The sequence below is a fragment of the Pipistrellus hanaki genome (assembly GCF_964339955.1).
Source record: "Pipistrellus hanaki genome assembly, chromosome: 1".
Taxonomy (NCBI): domain Eukaryota; kingdom Metazoa; phylum Chordata; class Mammalia; order Chiroptera; family Vespertilionidae; genus Pipistrellus; species Pipistrellus hanaki.
In genome coordinates, this window is record NC_140503.1 from 28,612,221 (window position 1) to 28,627,977 (window position 15,757).

Here is a 15,757-nt window from a genome sequence, read left to right on the forward strand (position 1 = left end):
CTAGGGGACCTCTCCCTTGCACAACTCCAGGGGGCGTCATTCGCGCTTTCTATAACCCGCGTGGCTGCACGTGGCGCTGCGGCCTGGTGGGTTCCCTCACCGCCTCCTCAGGTTGTCTTCATGCCGCGTCTGGAAACTTGCTTCCACAGGAATACACGCTGGCTCACTTGGAAACCCCAGACTCCCTGGAAGCTGCAGAGGCTGGGATCCGGAAGTTCGAGGATTTCCTGGTGTCTATGGAAAACAACCAGGATAAGGTCTTGAGTCCTGTGGACTCTGGGAACAAGCTGGTGGCCGAGGGGAACCTCTACTCGGACAAGATCCAGGAGAAGGTGCAGTCGATTGAGGACAGGTACTCTCCGCCCCCAGGGCGATGGGCTGAATCAGGTGGGGCTGGCGGTGTTGCCTGGGGGGGACCCCAGACTCAGACCTGTTGTGACCGCAGCTTCTGGCTTCCCTTCCAGGCACAGGAAGAACAACGAGAAGGCTCAGGAGGCCTCAGTTCTTCTGAAAGACAACCTGGAGCTGCAGAACTTCCTCCAGAACTGCCAGGAGGTGAGGTCCAGGAGGCAGGCTGCCCTGCAGGAGAGCCCTTTCCAAAAGCAGAGAGCCCGGAGGTCCACGGAGATCCTCTCTCACTCAGTCCGGGGCTCCTTGGGGGAACTCGGTACTTGACAGTGTAGGTCATCCTCTGGAATCTTTGGTTCCACAATACTTTTATCTTTCAAAGTAGCTGCAAAGATGTGTGTGTTTTTAATCCTCAGCCAAGGATATGTGTTTTTTTAAAATAGATTTTCAGAGAGAGAGGAAGGGAGAGAGAGAAACATCAGAGTGAAAACATCGTTCAGTTGCCTCCTGCACACACCCCAACCCACAACCTAGGTATGTGCCCTGACCAGGAATCGAACCTGAAACCTTTTGGTGTATGGGATGATGCTTCAATCAACTAAGCCACCTGGCCAGGGCTGTAAAAATAGGGTGTGTGTGTGTGTGTGTGTGTGTGTGTGTGTGTGTATGTGTGTTTAATATGTTTTTATTTATTTTTAGAGAAGGAGGAAGGGAGAAGGCAAGGGCGAGGGAAGGGGGGGGAAAGAGAGAGAGAAAGAGACATCAATGATGAGAGATAACACCGCCAGCCCCACCTGATTCAGCCCCCAATGATTATTGATCAGCTGCCTCCTGCACGCCCCCTACTGGGGACTGAGCTCAACCTGGGCATGAGCCCTGACCAGAATTGAATTCATGAACTCTTGGTTCATGGGTCCATAATCAACCACTGAGCCACACCAGCTGGGCTTCCCTCACAGTTAATCTGCACTTGGCTTCTTCCTCTGACAACATGTCCTCTATATTTATTAATGATTCTCACCATACTGCTAAGGGTGGATTTATCCATCCAGTAAATTCTCATTGAGTTCCTGTAACCGGCCAGGCCCCGTCCTGGATCCTGGATATACGGGAGAAGCATAAATATCCCTGGTGTCACCCTGCACGCACTGGTGTCAAAGACCCTCCAGAGTCCATATTTTGGCCCCGAGACAATGGGGGTAGAGGTGTCTGTGCTGGGAGTTAGGGATCCAGAGATGGAGAGTGGTCCTCTGCTGTGTCCCCACCTCACTGCGTGGCCTCCTTCTGCTCCAGAGGGGGCAGCAGGTCCTGCCCTGAGCCCCCGGCCTAAGAGGTGCCCTTGGGGACGATGGGACCCTCTTTTTCTTCCCACAGCTCACTCTCTGGATCAATGACAAGCTGCTGACATCTCAGGACGTCTCCTTCGATGAAGCGCGAAACCTTCACAACAAATGGCTGAAGCACCAGGCATTCATGGCAGAGCTGGCCTCCCACCAGGGGTGGCTGGACAGCATCGATGCGGTGAGTAACGCGAGCTCCCGGACGTGCTTACGGGACGGGGCTTTCCCCAGGCATAGGCACCGCCCTGAAGCTTGCTGGACACCGTAGGACCCGGCAGTGAAAAACACTTCTCCGAGGAGTGCTTAACCTTCAGATGCATCCAGCCTTGTTAAGCCTGGTCAGGACAGGTGCCTCCTCTGGGTCACCTGAGTCTGGGGACAGCCCATGACACTGAAGACACCTGCGTCAGAGCTCCAGCATCCAGCATAGCAGTTACCTCCGTTTGCCTCCTGTGCTCCTCACTGGGGCCCCGCACAGGGGACTGTGTGGCATGAGCAGGACAATCCCTTGACCTTCACCGCTTGGACGGGCAGAACCACTGGGGAGTGGTCATTCGCACCCCTAGTAAATGGGGAAGCGAGGGGCCCTCTGAAATGAGTTTGCCCAGGGCCTAAGAGAAAATGTGGCTGGCCTTAGATCTTGGAATCAGGCATCCAAGGCCGTGTCCGCAGCAGTGAAGGTGCAGGCTCCAAGCCAGACTGTCTGACTCAACCTTCTTGCACCTCCATTCCTTCCTCTGGAAAATGAGGGTAATAACAGCCCCCTGCCTGAGGGAGTGGTGAGCACTGAAGCACTTAGAATAGTCCTTGGAGGTGATTAAACACTTAATAAATACTGACTGCTCTGAGTGGTCTGTGTTCCTAGGCCCACGTCGTATCACACTGTATCCACCAGGTGAAAACTCGGTGAGACAAAGTCTGTAACGGAAAGATCCCACCGAAGGCTGGTTAGCTAATGCACAGCCTCGGGGGAGACGATCACGAGAGGGTGGATCTCGCAGGCTGCTTGTACCTGGGTGGATCCTGAATCTTTTTTTTTTTTTTTTTTTAATATATATAGTTTATTGATTTTTTACAGAGAGGAAAAGAGAGGGATAGAGAGTTAGAAACATTGTTGAGAGAAAATCATTGATCAGCTGCCTCTTGCACACCCCCTACTGGGGATGTGCCCGCAACCAAAGGGCATGCCCTTGACCGGAATCGAACCCAGTACCTTTCAGTCCGCAGGCCAACGCTCTATCCACTGAGCCAAACTGGTTTCAGTTCTTTTTTTTTAATTAAAATAAAAATGTTTAGTACATACCCGCTGACCCTTGCCTGCAGCTCTCCCTACTGCAATCTCCTGAGTCATTTGCCCCAAAACACGGCTCCCCCTGTCCCGCCTTCGACTGCAAATAACTCGGGGGGTGCAGTCTTTCATCTGGGCCTCCCTAAGTTCTAGCCAGATTCCTTGCTTCTCTGGCGCCTCCCCCTCCCCCCCCCCCCCACCTTTGCAGTCATCTGGAGCAGGACTGCTCCACGGCTGGGCGGTAAGCGCGCCTCCCTCCCCCGCAGGAAGGACAGCAGCTGATGGAGGAGAAGCCCCAGTTTGCAGCCCTGGTGTCCCAGCGGCTGGAGGCTCTGCACCGCCTCTGGGATGAGCTTCAGGCCACCACGAAGGAGAAGGCCCAGCAGCTCTCGGCCGCCAGGAGCTCCGACCTGCGCTCCAAGACCCAGGCCGACCTCAACAAGTGGATCAGCGCCATGGAGGACCAGCTGCGGTCAGACGACCCAGGCAAGGACCTGACCAGTGTCAACCGGATGTTGGCTAAGCTGAAGGCACGTGTGTGCGGGTTGCAGACGGGGAGTGTTGGAAAGAGAAGGGGTCTTGGGGAGCACATCTGACACCTGAAAGCCAGTTCCTCTTAGCCGGGCTCGCCTTTATCATGCAAAAATGCCTCCCGGTCATCACCCGTCTCCTACCCCTTTGCAGTGGGTAAGACAAGGATCCAAAAGCGTTAATAAAAGCAGGCCTGAGGGGTCAAGTGCAGGTGTCCGGGGAGGGGAAAAAGAGTGGGCGTCCAGGGAGACTTGCTGGGAGAGGCTGAGCTCAGACGGGGCCCTTCAGGGTGGGTGGGATGTGAGTGATGGAGGAGAGGGAGGGGCTGCCCCGGTGCCAGGGCCGGTGCCAACACTGTCCCCTTGTGTCCCAGCGCGTGGAGGACCAAGTGAATGTGCGGAAGGAGGAGCTGGGAGAGCTGTTCGCCCAGATGCCCGCCCTGGACGAGGAAGAGGGGGGTGCTGACGTGAGCATCGAGAAGAGGTTCCTGGACCTCCTGGAGCCCCTGGGGAGGAGGAAGAAGCAGCTGGAATCATCCAAAGCCAAGCTGCAGATCGGCCGAGACTTAGAGGATGAGACGGTGCGTGGGCCACAACCCCCAGCCCCCCGCCTCCGAGGCAGCCGCTGCCATCAGGACAACTGGCTGCTGCCCGGGGCGGTTCTCAGCAGCAGCCGCCCGGTCACCTCACCCCCTCCTCTCACAGGATTGCTGTGGTGATTGCATTGAATGTAAAAGTAAGGCCAGTGCTTTCTGAATAGTAGCTCACCCATGGACTTCGGGGCCAGACAGACGTGGGTTCCCGACCCAGCTACATTACCTTCCCCCGGGTGACCAGGAAAAAGTCATTTGGAACCTCAGTTCAAAATGTCAAAGTGTCCCCATCTGTAAAGTGGGGCGAAACCCTGCTATGGGGTTGGGAAGGACTGGGGAGAGCCAGGGAGGCATGCAAGCAGAGCCCTGTCTGACCGCGGTGGTTAGGGTTAGGGTTAGGGTTAGGGTTAGGGTTAGGGTTAGGGTTAGGGTTAGGCGAGTGCTCGGGGAAGGTGGTGTGATTGTCATCTTTGGTCTCCGCAGCTCTGGGTGGAGGAGAGGTTGCCTCTGGCCCAGTCCTCCGACTATGGCATCAATCTGCAAACTGTGCAGCTGTTCATGAAGAAGAACCAGGTGAGTTCCGCCTTCCTTTGTCAGTCCCACCGGCCTGCCCCGCCCCGGCCTGCCCTGCAGAAGGCCAGCTACAGCAGATTATTATTCTTGTTAATAGCTGTTGGGTCCCCAGACCCCTAAAAAGAACAACTTTGGCGATGGCAGAGAGAATTCTGGGAGGACCACAGGGAAGGGGGGGACAGGGTCGGGGAGTGTTTAGATGCTTGAAGATTTGGGGCCACTCAGACCCACCGGGGCACGGTGAATGCAGGCCCAGATGCCCTGGCCGGGGGGGTTAATGGGCTTTACAGCTTCTGTAGCCCATGGCCTCCCGGAGAGGAGGCCCATAGCTCCTGGTGGCTCTCCCTCTTCCAGGGCTGATCTCGGCCTGTGGGGTGTCCTTGGGAAAAGAAGGCCCCATCCCTCTGGACACAAGAGGACTTATGGAGCTCAAATCCCATTAGGCAGCCTCTAAATGGAACAAACCTTCATTTGCGTTCTGCTCTGTCGTATCGTAGTCAGATTCCTGGACATGAGGTGCCACACTTCCTCTTGTACCAAAATTGCCGTGTACTGCCAAGGCCAGCTGCCCTGGCTCTGGTGCCTCTGTCTGGCGAGGGTGGCGTGATTGTCATCAGCCATCCCCCTGCCTTTGGTCTCCGCAGCTCTGGGTGGTAGTTTGAATATAATTGCACAGACCACAGGAGAATGTCATTCTCTCAATTCCGGGTGTGAAAATGCTTTTCTGAGAGTGAGGTGGCGTGTGGATGTTGCTGGTTCTAGCAACTGCCTGCATGTCCTACTTTTGCCCTGCCCTCCAAGTGGCTTTAAAGGCCATGGCAGTTGTAGAGAACGAGGAGATGAGGTGGGAGGGGCTGAGAAGCACCAGGCTCGGGCCTCTAGGACCAGAACGTGCGTGGCACCTGGGTCATGGCCCCTGAAGAAAAAGGTGACCCAGCGCTCAGAGTGGGAGGAAAACGCCATTCTGGTGATGAAAGATTCAACATGGAAATCATACAGAGCTCACAAGAGATTTGAGAAATAAAAAATGGGGGGAAACAAAAGAAAACCCTGAACTCTTACAAGGAGCACCTGCCAACTGTAGTTTTATAGGGGTGAAAGCTCTCAGAATAAGATATCAGGAGGCCACTTAAACATAGTGTTTCTTTCCTCCGTCCCGTACAACTGAGAAACCCAGCTCTGCTGAAACAGGGAGGAGAGGGGGCGGTCAAGAGCACTCCTGGGGTCAGGGAGAGCCCCGTTCAGATCCCACCTCTGCCATTTGCTGCCCACAAGTCACTCCTCTGCCCTGTGCCAGTCCCTGCATGCTTATCTCCAAAGACTGAGGGTGAGAGGTGAATGGTGGGAAGTGCCTCGCACCGTGCCTGGCATGGGGGCATGGGCGGCTTTACGGCCACCACCCATTCCGGCTGGGCCTCGCCTGCCTGCACGGCGGGAGGGCCCTGCCTCTGAGCCGTCCCCTCCGGCCACAGACGCTGCAGAACGAGATCCTGGGCCACGCGCCCCGGGTGGAGGACGTACTGCAGCGCGGCCGGCGGCTGGTGGAGGAGGCCGAGATCGACTGCGGGGACATCGAGGAGCGCCTGGGCCGCCTGCGGAGCTCCTGGGACACGCTGCGGAAGGCCGCCGCCGGGCGGCTGCAGTGCCTGCGGGACGCCAGCGAGGCCCAGCAGTACTACCTGGACGCCGGCGAGGCCGAGGCCTGGATCAGCGAGCAGGAGCTCTACGTCATCTCAGACGAGATCCCCAAGGTTAGGGGTGCCGGGCTGGGGTGCCAGGCTGGGCGGAAAGCCGAGAGGAAGGGCCAGGGAGTAGGGGCGGGGGGGCGGGGGGTAGGTGTTAGTCAGTGGGGAACGTGTAAATCAAGTATGTGAGGAGTGACGGCAGGGGGAGGCTGTACGAGCAGCCCTCCTCAGGATGCCCGCCTCTACGGAGCACATGCTGTGGCCGGGCGCCCCACCTGCCAACTTAGATTTGCTCCAACCCAACGGTCCTTCGCCTTTTGGGTCCCGTGGGCTCTGTGCTGGTGCACAGCTGTGGGAGGGGTGAGAGGTGAGTTGAGGGGGGAGGGGGGTTCTCTCAACGCTGGAGTGATAGAGGACGTTTTCACGGAACAGAGGTGGAGCTGGGCCTGGAAGGGTAGAGATCAGGCTGGGGGAGCCGGGAGGAAGGTGGGGTGTGGGCGTTGCTAGAAAATGAGTAGCAGGAAAGGAGGGCGCAGTCCCCCGTGGGTGTTCTGTGAGCCTGGCTCTCCCCCACCTGGGGCACCTGCAGGGCTGGGCTGTCCCTGGTGCAGGGCTGGGCTCACCGTGCTCCTGCCATCCCGCCTCCCAGGACGAAGAGGGCGCCATCGTGATGCTGAAGCGGCACCTGCGGCAGCAGCGCGCGGTGGAGGAGTACGGGCGGAACATCAAGCAGCTGGCCGGCCGGGCCCAGGGCCTGCTCGCTGCGGGCCACCCCGAGGGGTACGTGCACCAACTGGGGTGTCAGGCTTGGGCTCCCACCCACCAGGATCCCTTCAGATCCAGTGGGAAAACAGGGACCGTTTTCCCGGAAAAAATAAATAAATAAATAAAAATTGCGGGTTTGAGACAACTGCTCTCTGGACCGCCGATTGGCCCAATTCCATCCCATTCCATGCCTTGGTTTTCTGTGGGTCACTTCCGATCGGGCTGGCGGAGGTCTGGTTTGCAAAAAAAGATCAGGAAACAGAGCAGCCAAACCACCCTCTGGGTGCACTGAGAGCGCCAGCCTCTTGCCGAGTGAGACGATGCCAGGAGGCGCTGAAGACTAGCCTTGCTCTTCCCCTTTCCCGTCCGAGGTGCCTCAGGATGTCACAGTCTCTCAGGAAGACTGTCACAGGGGGTGAAGGCCTGTACCCACCTCGGGGTTCTACATAAATGGGAGCCCCTGAGGCCACACGTAGGCAGCCCCGTCATGGCCCTGTCCTCAGCTGCCGTTAGGGCATCCACAGCTGTGGGTCCCCCGCAGCCACTGGGGCATGGCCCGGGGAGCCGAGGATGGGCCGCTGGTGCTGCACACCGCCCTGCGGCCGCGCCCCGAGCCCCTCAGGCAGCCGCCCCACCGCCTCCCTGGAGGAGTGACGGGAACTGCCCCATTGGCGCTGGTCTCTCTGGACTTCCCTGAGCGCAGGGCAGGGGCGGAAGCACCCACCTCGAGGGGAACACCGTTCTGTCCTGCCCTGGAGCATCGCGGCTGAGGGATGGTTCTTTCTACCCCCGGCTCCTCCCCGGAAGTCACTGCCATTGCTCCTCAGCTGCGTTTCCCCACCTGTCCCTGTCACCGGGCTGGGGGAGGAGGCCGTGCCCCTGGGACTTTTTTTTAAATTTCTTTATTGATTAAGGTATCACATATTTGTCCTCAACCCCCCATTCCAATCCCTCATGCCCCCACCCCCTTATTGTCCTTGACCATTGGTTAGGCTCATATGTGTGCACATAAGTCCTTTGGTTGATCTCTCCCTTTCACCCCCACCCTCCCTTTGAGGGCCAACAGTCTGACCCATGGCTCCTTGTCTCTGGGTCTGTTCTTGTTCATCCGTCTATGTTGTTCACCATTTCCCCCAGATGAGTGAGATCATGTCCTCCCGGAAATATACTTATGAGAATCGAAAATGAGACAAGCAATAATGGTTATGCTGAAAGGCACATGAATCAGTCTGTAGTGAGTTTCTTTCTGGGCCACCAGTTCTTTTGAGACCCAATTTCAGTGTCGCACAGTTCCTTATGTGTACATGTCAGCCATGATATTTCCGTTCTGGCTGCTCTGGGCTTCCTGTCGCTGCCTCTGAGCGCCGTCCGCTTTGAATTCCAGAGAGCAGATCATCCGGCTCCAGGGGCAGGTGGACAAGCAGTACGCGGGGCTGAAGGACATGGCGGAGGAGCGCAAGCGGAAGCTGGAGAACATGTACCACCTGTTCCAGCTGAAGAGGGAGGCCGACGACCTGGAGCAGTGGATCGCGGAGAAGGAGCTGGTGGCCTCCTCCCCAGAGATGGGCCAGGACTTTGACCACGTGACGGTGAGCACTCACGGGGCCGCTTCCTTTGTCTTCCTCGAAGTCAGGAGCCCTCATTCCAGACACATGCACACACCCGCCTGTGGCAAGGTGCTGCCCAGGGCTGCAGGCACAGGGGTGGGCTCAGACGCTCTGGGGAAGGTGTGAGAGCATGGAGCCAGGTGGCCAAAGCCCCCGCCTGGGAAAATCTACCACCAGGGTGAGGACACCACCCATCCCTGAGCCCCGATAGCCACATATTTCTTTTTTAAATATATACTATTGCCGAAACCGGTTTGGCTCAGTGGATAGAGCATCAGCCTGTGGACTGAAGGGTCCCAGGTTAGAATTCCGGTCAAGAGCATGTACCTTGGTTGTGGGCACATCCCCAGTAGGGGATGTGCAATAGGCAGCTGATTGATGGCTCTCTCTCATCAATATTTATAACTCTCTATCTCTCTCCCTTCTTCTCTGTAAAAAAATCAATAAAATATATATTTTTTAAAAAATACACACACACACACACACACACACACTATTTTTATTGATTTCAGAGAGGAAGAGAGGGGGGGAGAGAGGAACATCAATGATGAGAGAGAATCATTGATCGGCTGCTTCCTGCACACCCCCTCCTGGACATTGAGCCTGCAACCTGGGCCTGGGCCCTGACCAGGAACTGAACCCTGACCTCCTGGTTCAGAGGCTGGTGCTCCACCCCTGAGCCACCCGGGATGGGCCATAACCACATTTTTCTCCGCCCCCGCCCAGCTGCTCCGGGACAAGTTCCGGGACTTCGCCCGGGAGACGGGGGCCATCGGACAGGAGCGGGTGGACAACGTGAACGCCATCATCGAGCGGCTCATCGACGCGGGCCACGGGGAGGCGGCCACCATCGCCGAGTGGAAGGACGGGCTGAACGAGATGTGGGCGGACCTGCTGGAGCTCATCGACACGCGCATGCAGCTGCTGGCCGCCTCCTACGACCTGCACCGCTACTTCTACACGGGCACCGAGATCCTGGGCCTCATCGACGAGAAGCACCGCGAGCTGCCCGAGGACGTGGGGCTGGACGCCAGCACCGCCGAGTCCTTCCACCGGGTGCACACAGCCTTCGAGCGGGAGCTCCACCTCCTGGGCCAGCAGGTGCCTCCGCCCCTGCCCTCTCCCCGGGTTCCAGGGCCTGCCCTCCCGCCTTCCCCGGGGCCCCAGGCCGGTTCCTCTCCGGCTTCCACCTGGGACTCCACCTCCTGAGAAAGCAGCGCTCAGGGCAGGAAGGCAGGAGCAGTAGCTTTCAGATGTCCGACTTCTAGTCTTCAAACAGAATCTTTCCCAAAAGCCCGGGGCACAAAATACCCGAAAGTACGATTTCTCTGGTTGTGCGGAGTACTGAGTATCATCAGCAGACACATACGCAACGCCCTCCTGGCACCGGGCGCTGTTCTACGTTACACAGGGGTTCGCTGGGTCCCCAGAGCCTCCCTCTGAGGATGGTACGATACCATCCACGTTTTATAGATGAGAACCAGGCGTGGTGAGGGCAGGCATGGTGCCGGAACATAGGATGACCAGTGGGGTCAGGATGCAGACCCTGCAGTCTGGCTATAGACCACCCTCGGCCCCGGGCTGTTGGGCCTTTCCACCTGGGACCTGGAGGAGCCCCCAAATCTGCCTAGACCCCCCTCTCCCACCATTGGGGTACCCGAGGCAGCTCCAAGTCTGTGGGTTCTATAGAGTTCAGTGTGACAGAAGGGGCGGGGAGAGGACCCGGCTGTCGGGGACTTGCTGGGCCTCCCTGGCAAGAGAGATGGGGTGCCCTGCAGTCCTGCACCCACCCAGCAGGCCAGGCCCCTGGTCACCCAGAGCAGGCGTCCTCGGCATTTGTCCTCCGGCTGGAGGGGCGCTGGGGCAGGTAGAGTGTCTGTGTGTGTGTGTGTGTGTGTGTGTGTGTGTGTGTCCCTGCCGACTTCAAAGAATGAGGCTTCACTGCCCGGCTGGCCTCGCACAGGGATCTGGTGAGGCAGCGTGCAGCAGTTGTGAACGGGGACTTGGGGCTCACCTCCATCCCCAGCTGCCCCCTCCACTGCTGTGAGTGCCTCAGGCCCGTCACGGAGCCCCCCTGTGCCTCAGTTTCCTCATCTCCAAAGCAGGGGTGACAGGCCTGTTTCCTGTAGCTCTCTCCTGGGGCTGTTGTAAAAATGGAGGGAGTAATGAATTAAAGTGTTTAGAAGCTCCTGGCACATATTCTTATGATCATACCTCTGAGGAGGTCAAAGGGCATGGAGTCCCTCTCTCTCCCCTTGGATGAGGATCATGGGGGGACAGAGGGCGTGGGGGGTATTCCAAAAGCAGAGGTGCCAAAGCAAGAGCCTCTCCGGCACCCAGTAGGCGCTGCCTTCCAGCGGCGCCCAGGGAGGGAGGCAGGGAGAGAGGCAGACAGTGCATCTTCCTGGGGACAATGTCCACCTCCGCCCGATCGCAGGTGCAGCAGTTCCAGGACGTGGCCACCCGCCTGCAGATGGCGTACGCCGGGGAGAAGGCCGACGCCATCCAGGACAAGGAGAGGGAGGTGTCTGCCGCGTGGCAGGCGCTGCTCGACGCCTGCGCCGGGCGCCGCACCCAGCTGGTGGACACGGCGGACAAGTTCCGCTTCTTCAGCATGGCCCGCGACCTCCTATCCTGGATGGAGAGCATCATCCGGCAGATCGAGACCCAGGAGAGGCCCAGGTGAGAGGCGAGCGCAAGGCAGCCTGCTCCTGGCTTTGTTGTCTCAGAGGCTGGCAGCCGGGAGCTGCACTGAGGCTCTGCCTTGGGAGGGACATATGGGTGCATAGGAGTGTCAGGCACCCCCAAAGGCTGCATCTTGGCTGAAACTGAGGGGCTCGGCTTCTGCTGGGAGGACCAGCCGTTTCTGAGGAAAGGGAGCCCTGAATGAGGCATGGCAGGCATCTGTTAGTGAGGGTCTACGTGAAGCAGTGAGAATATGTGGTTCACTATCCTTCCCGCGCTGGGATGGGGGCCATTCCCCTAAAGCTCAGGAAGGAGCTCATTGCTGTGGGAGGGGGGACATGTGCAGGGGCAGGGAGAGCTCAGTGGGGCCAGGCTCTGGGTCACAGCACAGTCATCTCTGGCCCAGGTCTGCCCCTCTGCTGCTGGTCCTGAGGGTCAGGCTTTAACATTTAACATCCTTAGTGAGATATTATACAACTCACATACCATGCAATTCAATATTTAAAGGACACCGTTCAATGGTTTTTCATTTATTCGTATGCCCATTGCCATATGTTTATTTATTTATATTTAAATATTTTTATTGATTTCAGAAAGGAAGAGAGAGATAGAAACATTGATGATGAGAGAAAATCATTAATTGGCTGCCTCCTGCTGGGAATCAGGACTATAACCCGGGCAAGTTCCTGTGACTAGAGTCGAACCTGGGACCCTTCAGTCCATAGGCCGATACTCTATCCACTGAGCCAAACCTGCCAGGGTGGTGTTTGGCAAACTCATTAGTCAACAGAGCCAAATATCAACAATACAACAATTGAAATTTCTTTCGAGAGCCAGATTTTTTAAACTTAAACTTCTTCTAACGCCACTTCTTCAAAACAGACTTGCCCAAGCCGTGGTATTTTGTGGAAGAGCCACACTCAAGAGGCCAAAGAGCAGCATGTGGCTTGCGAGCTGCAGTTTGCCGACCACTGGGCTAGGGCATAAGTTTAGACTTTCATCATCCCCAAAGGAAACCATGTGCCCCTCAGCAGTCATCACTCCCCATGCCCCCCATCCTTTGAGCCCCTGGCAGCCACTAGCCTGCTTTCTGTCTCTAGATGTCTTACATGAATAGAATTATATACGGTGTGGTCTTCCCTGCCTGGCTCTGCCACTGAGCACACTCTGTTCAGGCTGCCTTCATGGGAGCATGCATCAGAGCTTCATTTCTTCTTATTGTCCAATGGCATTCCCCAGGCTTCCTCCGAGGTCCCCGCAGGCCCACCATGCCCTGGCCACTGGCCAGTGGGAGACACGAGGGCATCAGTCAGCACCAGTGTTCCTGCAGGGGGATGAGGGGGTGGGCTCAGACCCCAGGCAGGTGGCCCCTCTGAGCAGGACTTGGCATCAGACTGACCAGTCACACCACTTCCTTCTTCCCCGACTCTCTCCCCTGCCCCGTCCTCCTGTCTCCCCCCCAGGGACGTCTCCTCGGTGGAACTGCTCATGAAGTATCACCAGGGCATCAGGGCGGAGATCGAGACCCGGAGCAAGAACTTCAACGCCTGCCTGGAGCTTGGCGAGTCGCTGCTGCAGCGGGAGCACCAGGCCTCCGGGGAGGTGAGGGGGGCAGTGGGACACAGCCAGCCTTCCCGCCCTCGCCCCCACTCTGGCTGGGCCAGACAGCTTCCTGGCGAGGCTCATCTTCCTCTCCCCCATGGAGCATTGGTGGTGGGAGCCCCACAAACCCACGCAGGGGGCTGGCTGCCTGGCAGAGAGATCAGGTGAATAACCTACCTATCGCTGACATGTGTGCAGGCTTCGGCACTTGGCGGCACCACTTCCTAGGGGAGGTGCCTCAGAGAGGTTAAGTAACTTACCCAAGGCTGCACAGCTAGCAAGTGGCTGGGCCAAGACTTGAGGCCAGGTCTGTGTGGCCAAGCCCGGCGTTCCCTGCAGGATCTCTCTGTGCACTGACTCACACGGAGGAGGGGAGGCGGGTTACCAAAGCCTGAGCCGTTCTCTCTCCCTCCCCACAGATCAGGGAGAAGCTGCAGCAGGTGATGTCCAGGAGGAAAGAGATGAATGAGAAGTGGGAGGCCCGCTGGGAGCGGCTCAGCATGTGTGAGTGCCGCCTGGGAGCCGGGGGAGCAGGAGGGGTGGGGGCCAGGCCTGCTGGGCGGGTCAGGAGAGTGATGTCACCACTGCTGAGAACAGCCCCCCATGCAACACACTCCTCCTCAGAGCTCCATTGCCCAGGCCTCGGGGAGCCCCTCGGAGGGCCAGGCTGCTGTAGCCAGCCAGCCAGCACCCCGATCCCTGCAGCTGGGATCCCTGGAGAGTTTAAGTAACGGGCCCTAGTGCATCCCAGATGTTTGGTCTGAGGCGTGTTGGGCACAGAAGGAACGCAGGAGACTAGGAAGGTGGAGAAATCCCGCCACTCAGGCAGGCGCCATGAGCCGGGAGGCCCTGGACTGGTCCCATGGCTGTTGGTGCACCATTTTGTGGGACAGCCAGGGGCTGAGGAGAGGGTGTTCCGGGCAGAAGACAGCTCCCCAAAGGGAGATGTCTCACTACATCTTGTTTTCAAAATGGAGTGTGTTCTCACCGATGGGTTTGTGAAACATCACTGTGGTTGGAAACGAGGTGGGGGCTTCTGTGGGGACGGAGGGGTCTCGGCAGAAGGTCAGCACCGAGCAGCATGTCCGCACAGTCACAGGCACTCGTGCAGCCTCGTGCCTGACTGCCCGCTCCGTGTGGGTCCCCCGGGACCCCACGGGAGCGGCCGCTGGCGCTGACAGCCCCCTGGGCCCCGTGGGGGGCTGTGTCTCGTTCTCCGTGGCAGTGCTGGAAGTGTGCCAGTTCTCTCGGGACGCCTCCGTGGCCGAAGCGTGGCTCATCGCCCAGGAGCCCTACCTGGCCAGCCGGGACTTCGGACACACGGTGGACAGCGTGGAGAAGCTCATCAAGAGGCACGAGGCGTTTGAGAAGTCCACGGCCAGCTGGGCGGAGCGCTTTGCGGCCCTGGAGAAGCCCACCACGGTGAGCCGGGCTCGGGGGCAGGGGACGGGGGTCAGCCACGCCTGGAGGGTATCTCGGGTCAAGAGCTCGTGGCTGTTGTTGGACACTAAGGACAGGGTGCAAGGCTCGGCAGGGCAGGGAGTGGGGAGGCAGCAAGAGCGGTAGAGAAGACTGACTTTGAACCCAAAGTCAAGAGGGGCTAACCCAGGAGGAACCTATGCCGGGGTGTGTTGAGCCCCATTAGAGTGTTATGCCCAGACTTCGTGATCCCCAAGGACCACCAGGGAGCCGAGTCCGATGCAATAAACAAAAGAGCCTTTTCCATGCTAGCATGGGCTCCGTCCCACTCACGCCGGCAGCATGGTGGAAGAGAGAGCGAATTTCGCCCAGTCCAGGGGTTTTACTCCGGTCGGTGATGATGTCACTGCCTCAGCTAACCCTGATTGGTTGGGTGAAGGCTAGGGATAACTCCGCCCTGCCCAGCAGTGGAGTCGGGAGCTCATCTTCGCCCCGCCCTGCCCTCTCAAGAGAAGGGGGTCTGAGAGTAGTCTCCCCTCTGTGGCTGTTCTGACCCCTTGGCCTTTTCCTCCCCCAGCTTGAGTTAAAAGAACGCCAGATCCCAGAGACCCCCATGGAGGAGACTGGGTAAGTGTTGGGGCGGGGGGGTTGGGCGGTGGGCTGCACAGGAGCACTCCTCGAGGGGGAGGAGGAGGGAGAGTATTTTTTTCCCCAAGTCTTTTTTTTTTTTTTTTTTAATATATTTTATTGGTTTTTTACAGAGAGGAAGGGAGAGGGATAGAGAGTCAGAAACATTGATGAGAGAGAAACATCAATCAGCTGCTTCCTGTACACCCCCTACTGGGGATGTGCCCGCAACCAAGACACATGCCCTTGACCGGAATCGAACCTGGGAACTTTCAGTGCACAGGCCAACGCTCTATCCACTGAGCCAAACCGGTCCTGGCTGGAGAGTATTTTTAATCAGAAACAGCCCCCTGATTTTTTTTTAAAGTATATTTTAATTCATTTCAGAGAGAAAGGAAGAGGGAGAGAGAGAGAGAGAAACATCAATGATGAGAGAGAATCATTGATCTGCTGCCTCCTGCACACCCCACACTGGGGATGGAGCCCACAATCCAGGCATGAGCCCTGACCTTGAATTGAACTGTGACCTCCTTGTTCATAGGTTGATGCTCAACCACTGAGCCACGTCAGCTGGGCCCCCCTGAGGTTTAAAAACTACCCCTGCGACCTCTCACACCTGGGCCACTAGTTAGAGGAATCGGGCGTGTCTGGAGCTTGCGGGCAGAGAGGAGCTGTGGTCAACCCCGAGTCTGGGG

At 57.8% G+C, this 15,757-nt stretch overlaps 1 protein-coding gene across 2 annotated transcripts in view; it reads left to right on the forward strand.

Moving 5' to 3' along the window:
- The window catches only part of SPTB (spectrin beta, erythrocytic), a 121,264-nt gene that overhangs the window by 88,947 nt on the left and 16,560 nt on the right, over positions 1 to 15,757 (forward strand). For both annotated transcript variants that reach the window (XM_084866295.1, XM_084866296.1), the window contains exons 17-31: positions 150 to 352; positions 465 to 555; positions 1,723 to 1,869; positions 3,243 to 3,506; positions 3,881 to 4,087; positions 4,583 to 4,672; positions 6,145 to 6,423; positions 7,007 to 7,137; positions 8,507 to 8,711; positions 9,456 to 9,830; positions 11,167 to 11,411; positions 12,878 to 13,016; positions 13,436 to 13,520; positions 14,242 to 14,438; positions 15,013 to 15,062. In XM_084866295.1, the coding sequence (XP_084722421.1) occupies positions 150 to 352; positions 465 to 555; positions 1,723 to 1,869; positions 3,243 to 3,506; positions 3,881 to 4,087; positions 4,583 to 4,672; positions 6,145 to 6,423; positions 7,007 to 7,137; positions 8,507 to 8,711; positions 9,456 to 9,830; positions 11,167 to 11,411; positions 12,878 to 13,016; positions 13,436 to 13,520; positions 14,242 to 14,438; positions 15,013 to 15,062 (2,708 nt within the window). The remainder of the gene's footprint in view (positions 1 to 149; positions 353 to 464; positions 556 to 1,722; positions 1,870 to 3,242; positions 3,507 to 3,880; positions 4,088 to 4,582; positions 4,673 to 6,144; positions 6,424 to 7,006; positions 7,138 to 8,506; positions 8,712 to 9,455; positions 9,831 to 11,166; positions 11,412 to 12,877; positions 13,017 to 13,435; positions 13,521 to 14,241; positions 14,439 to 15,012; positions 15,063 to 15,757) is intronic.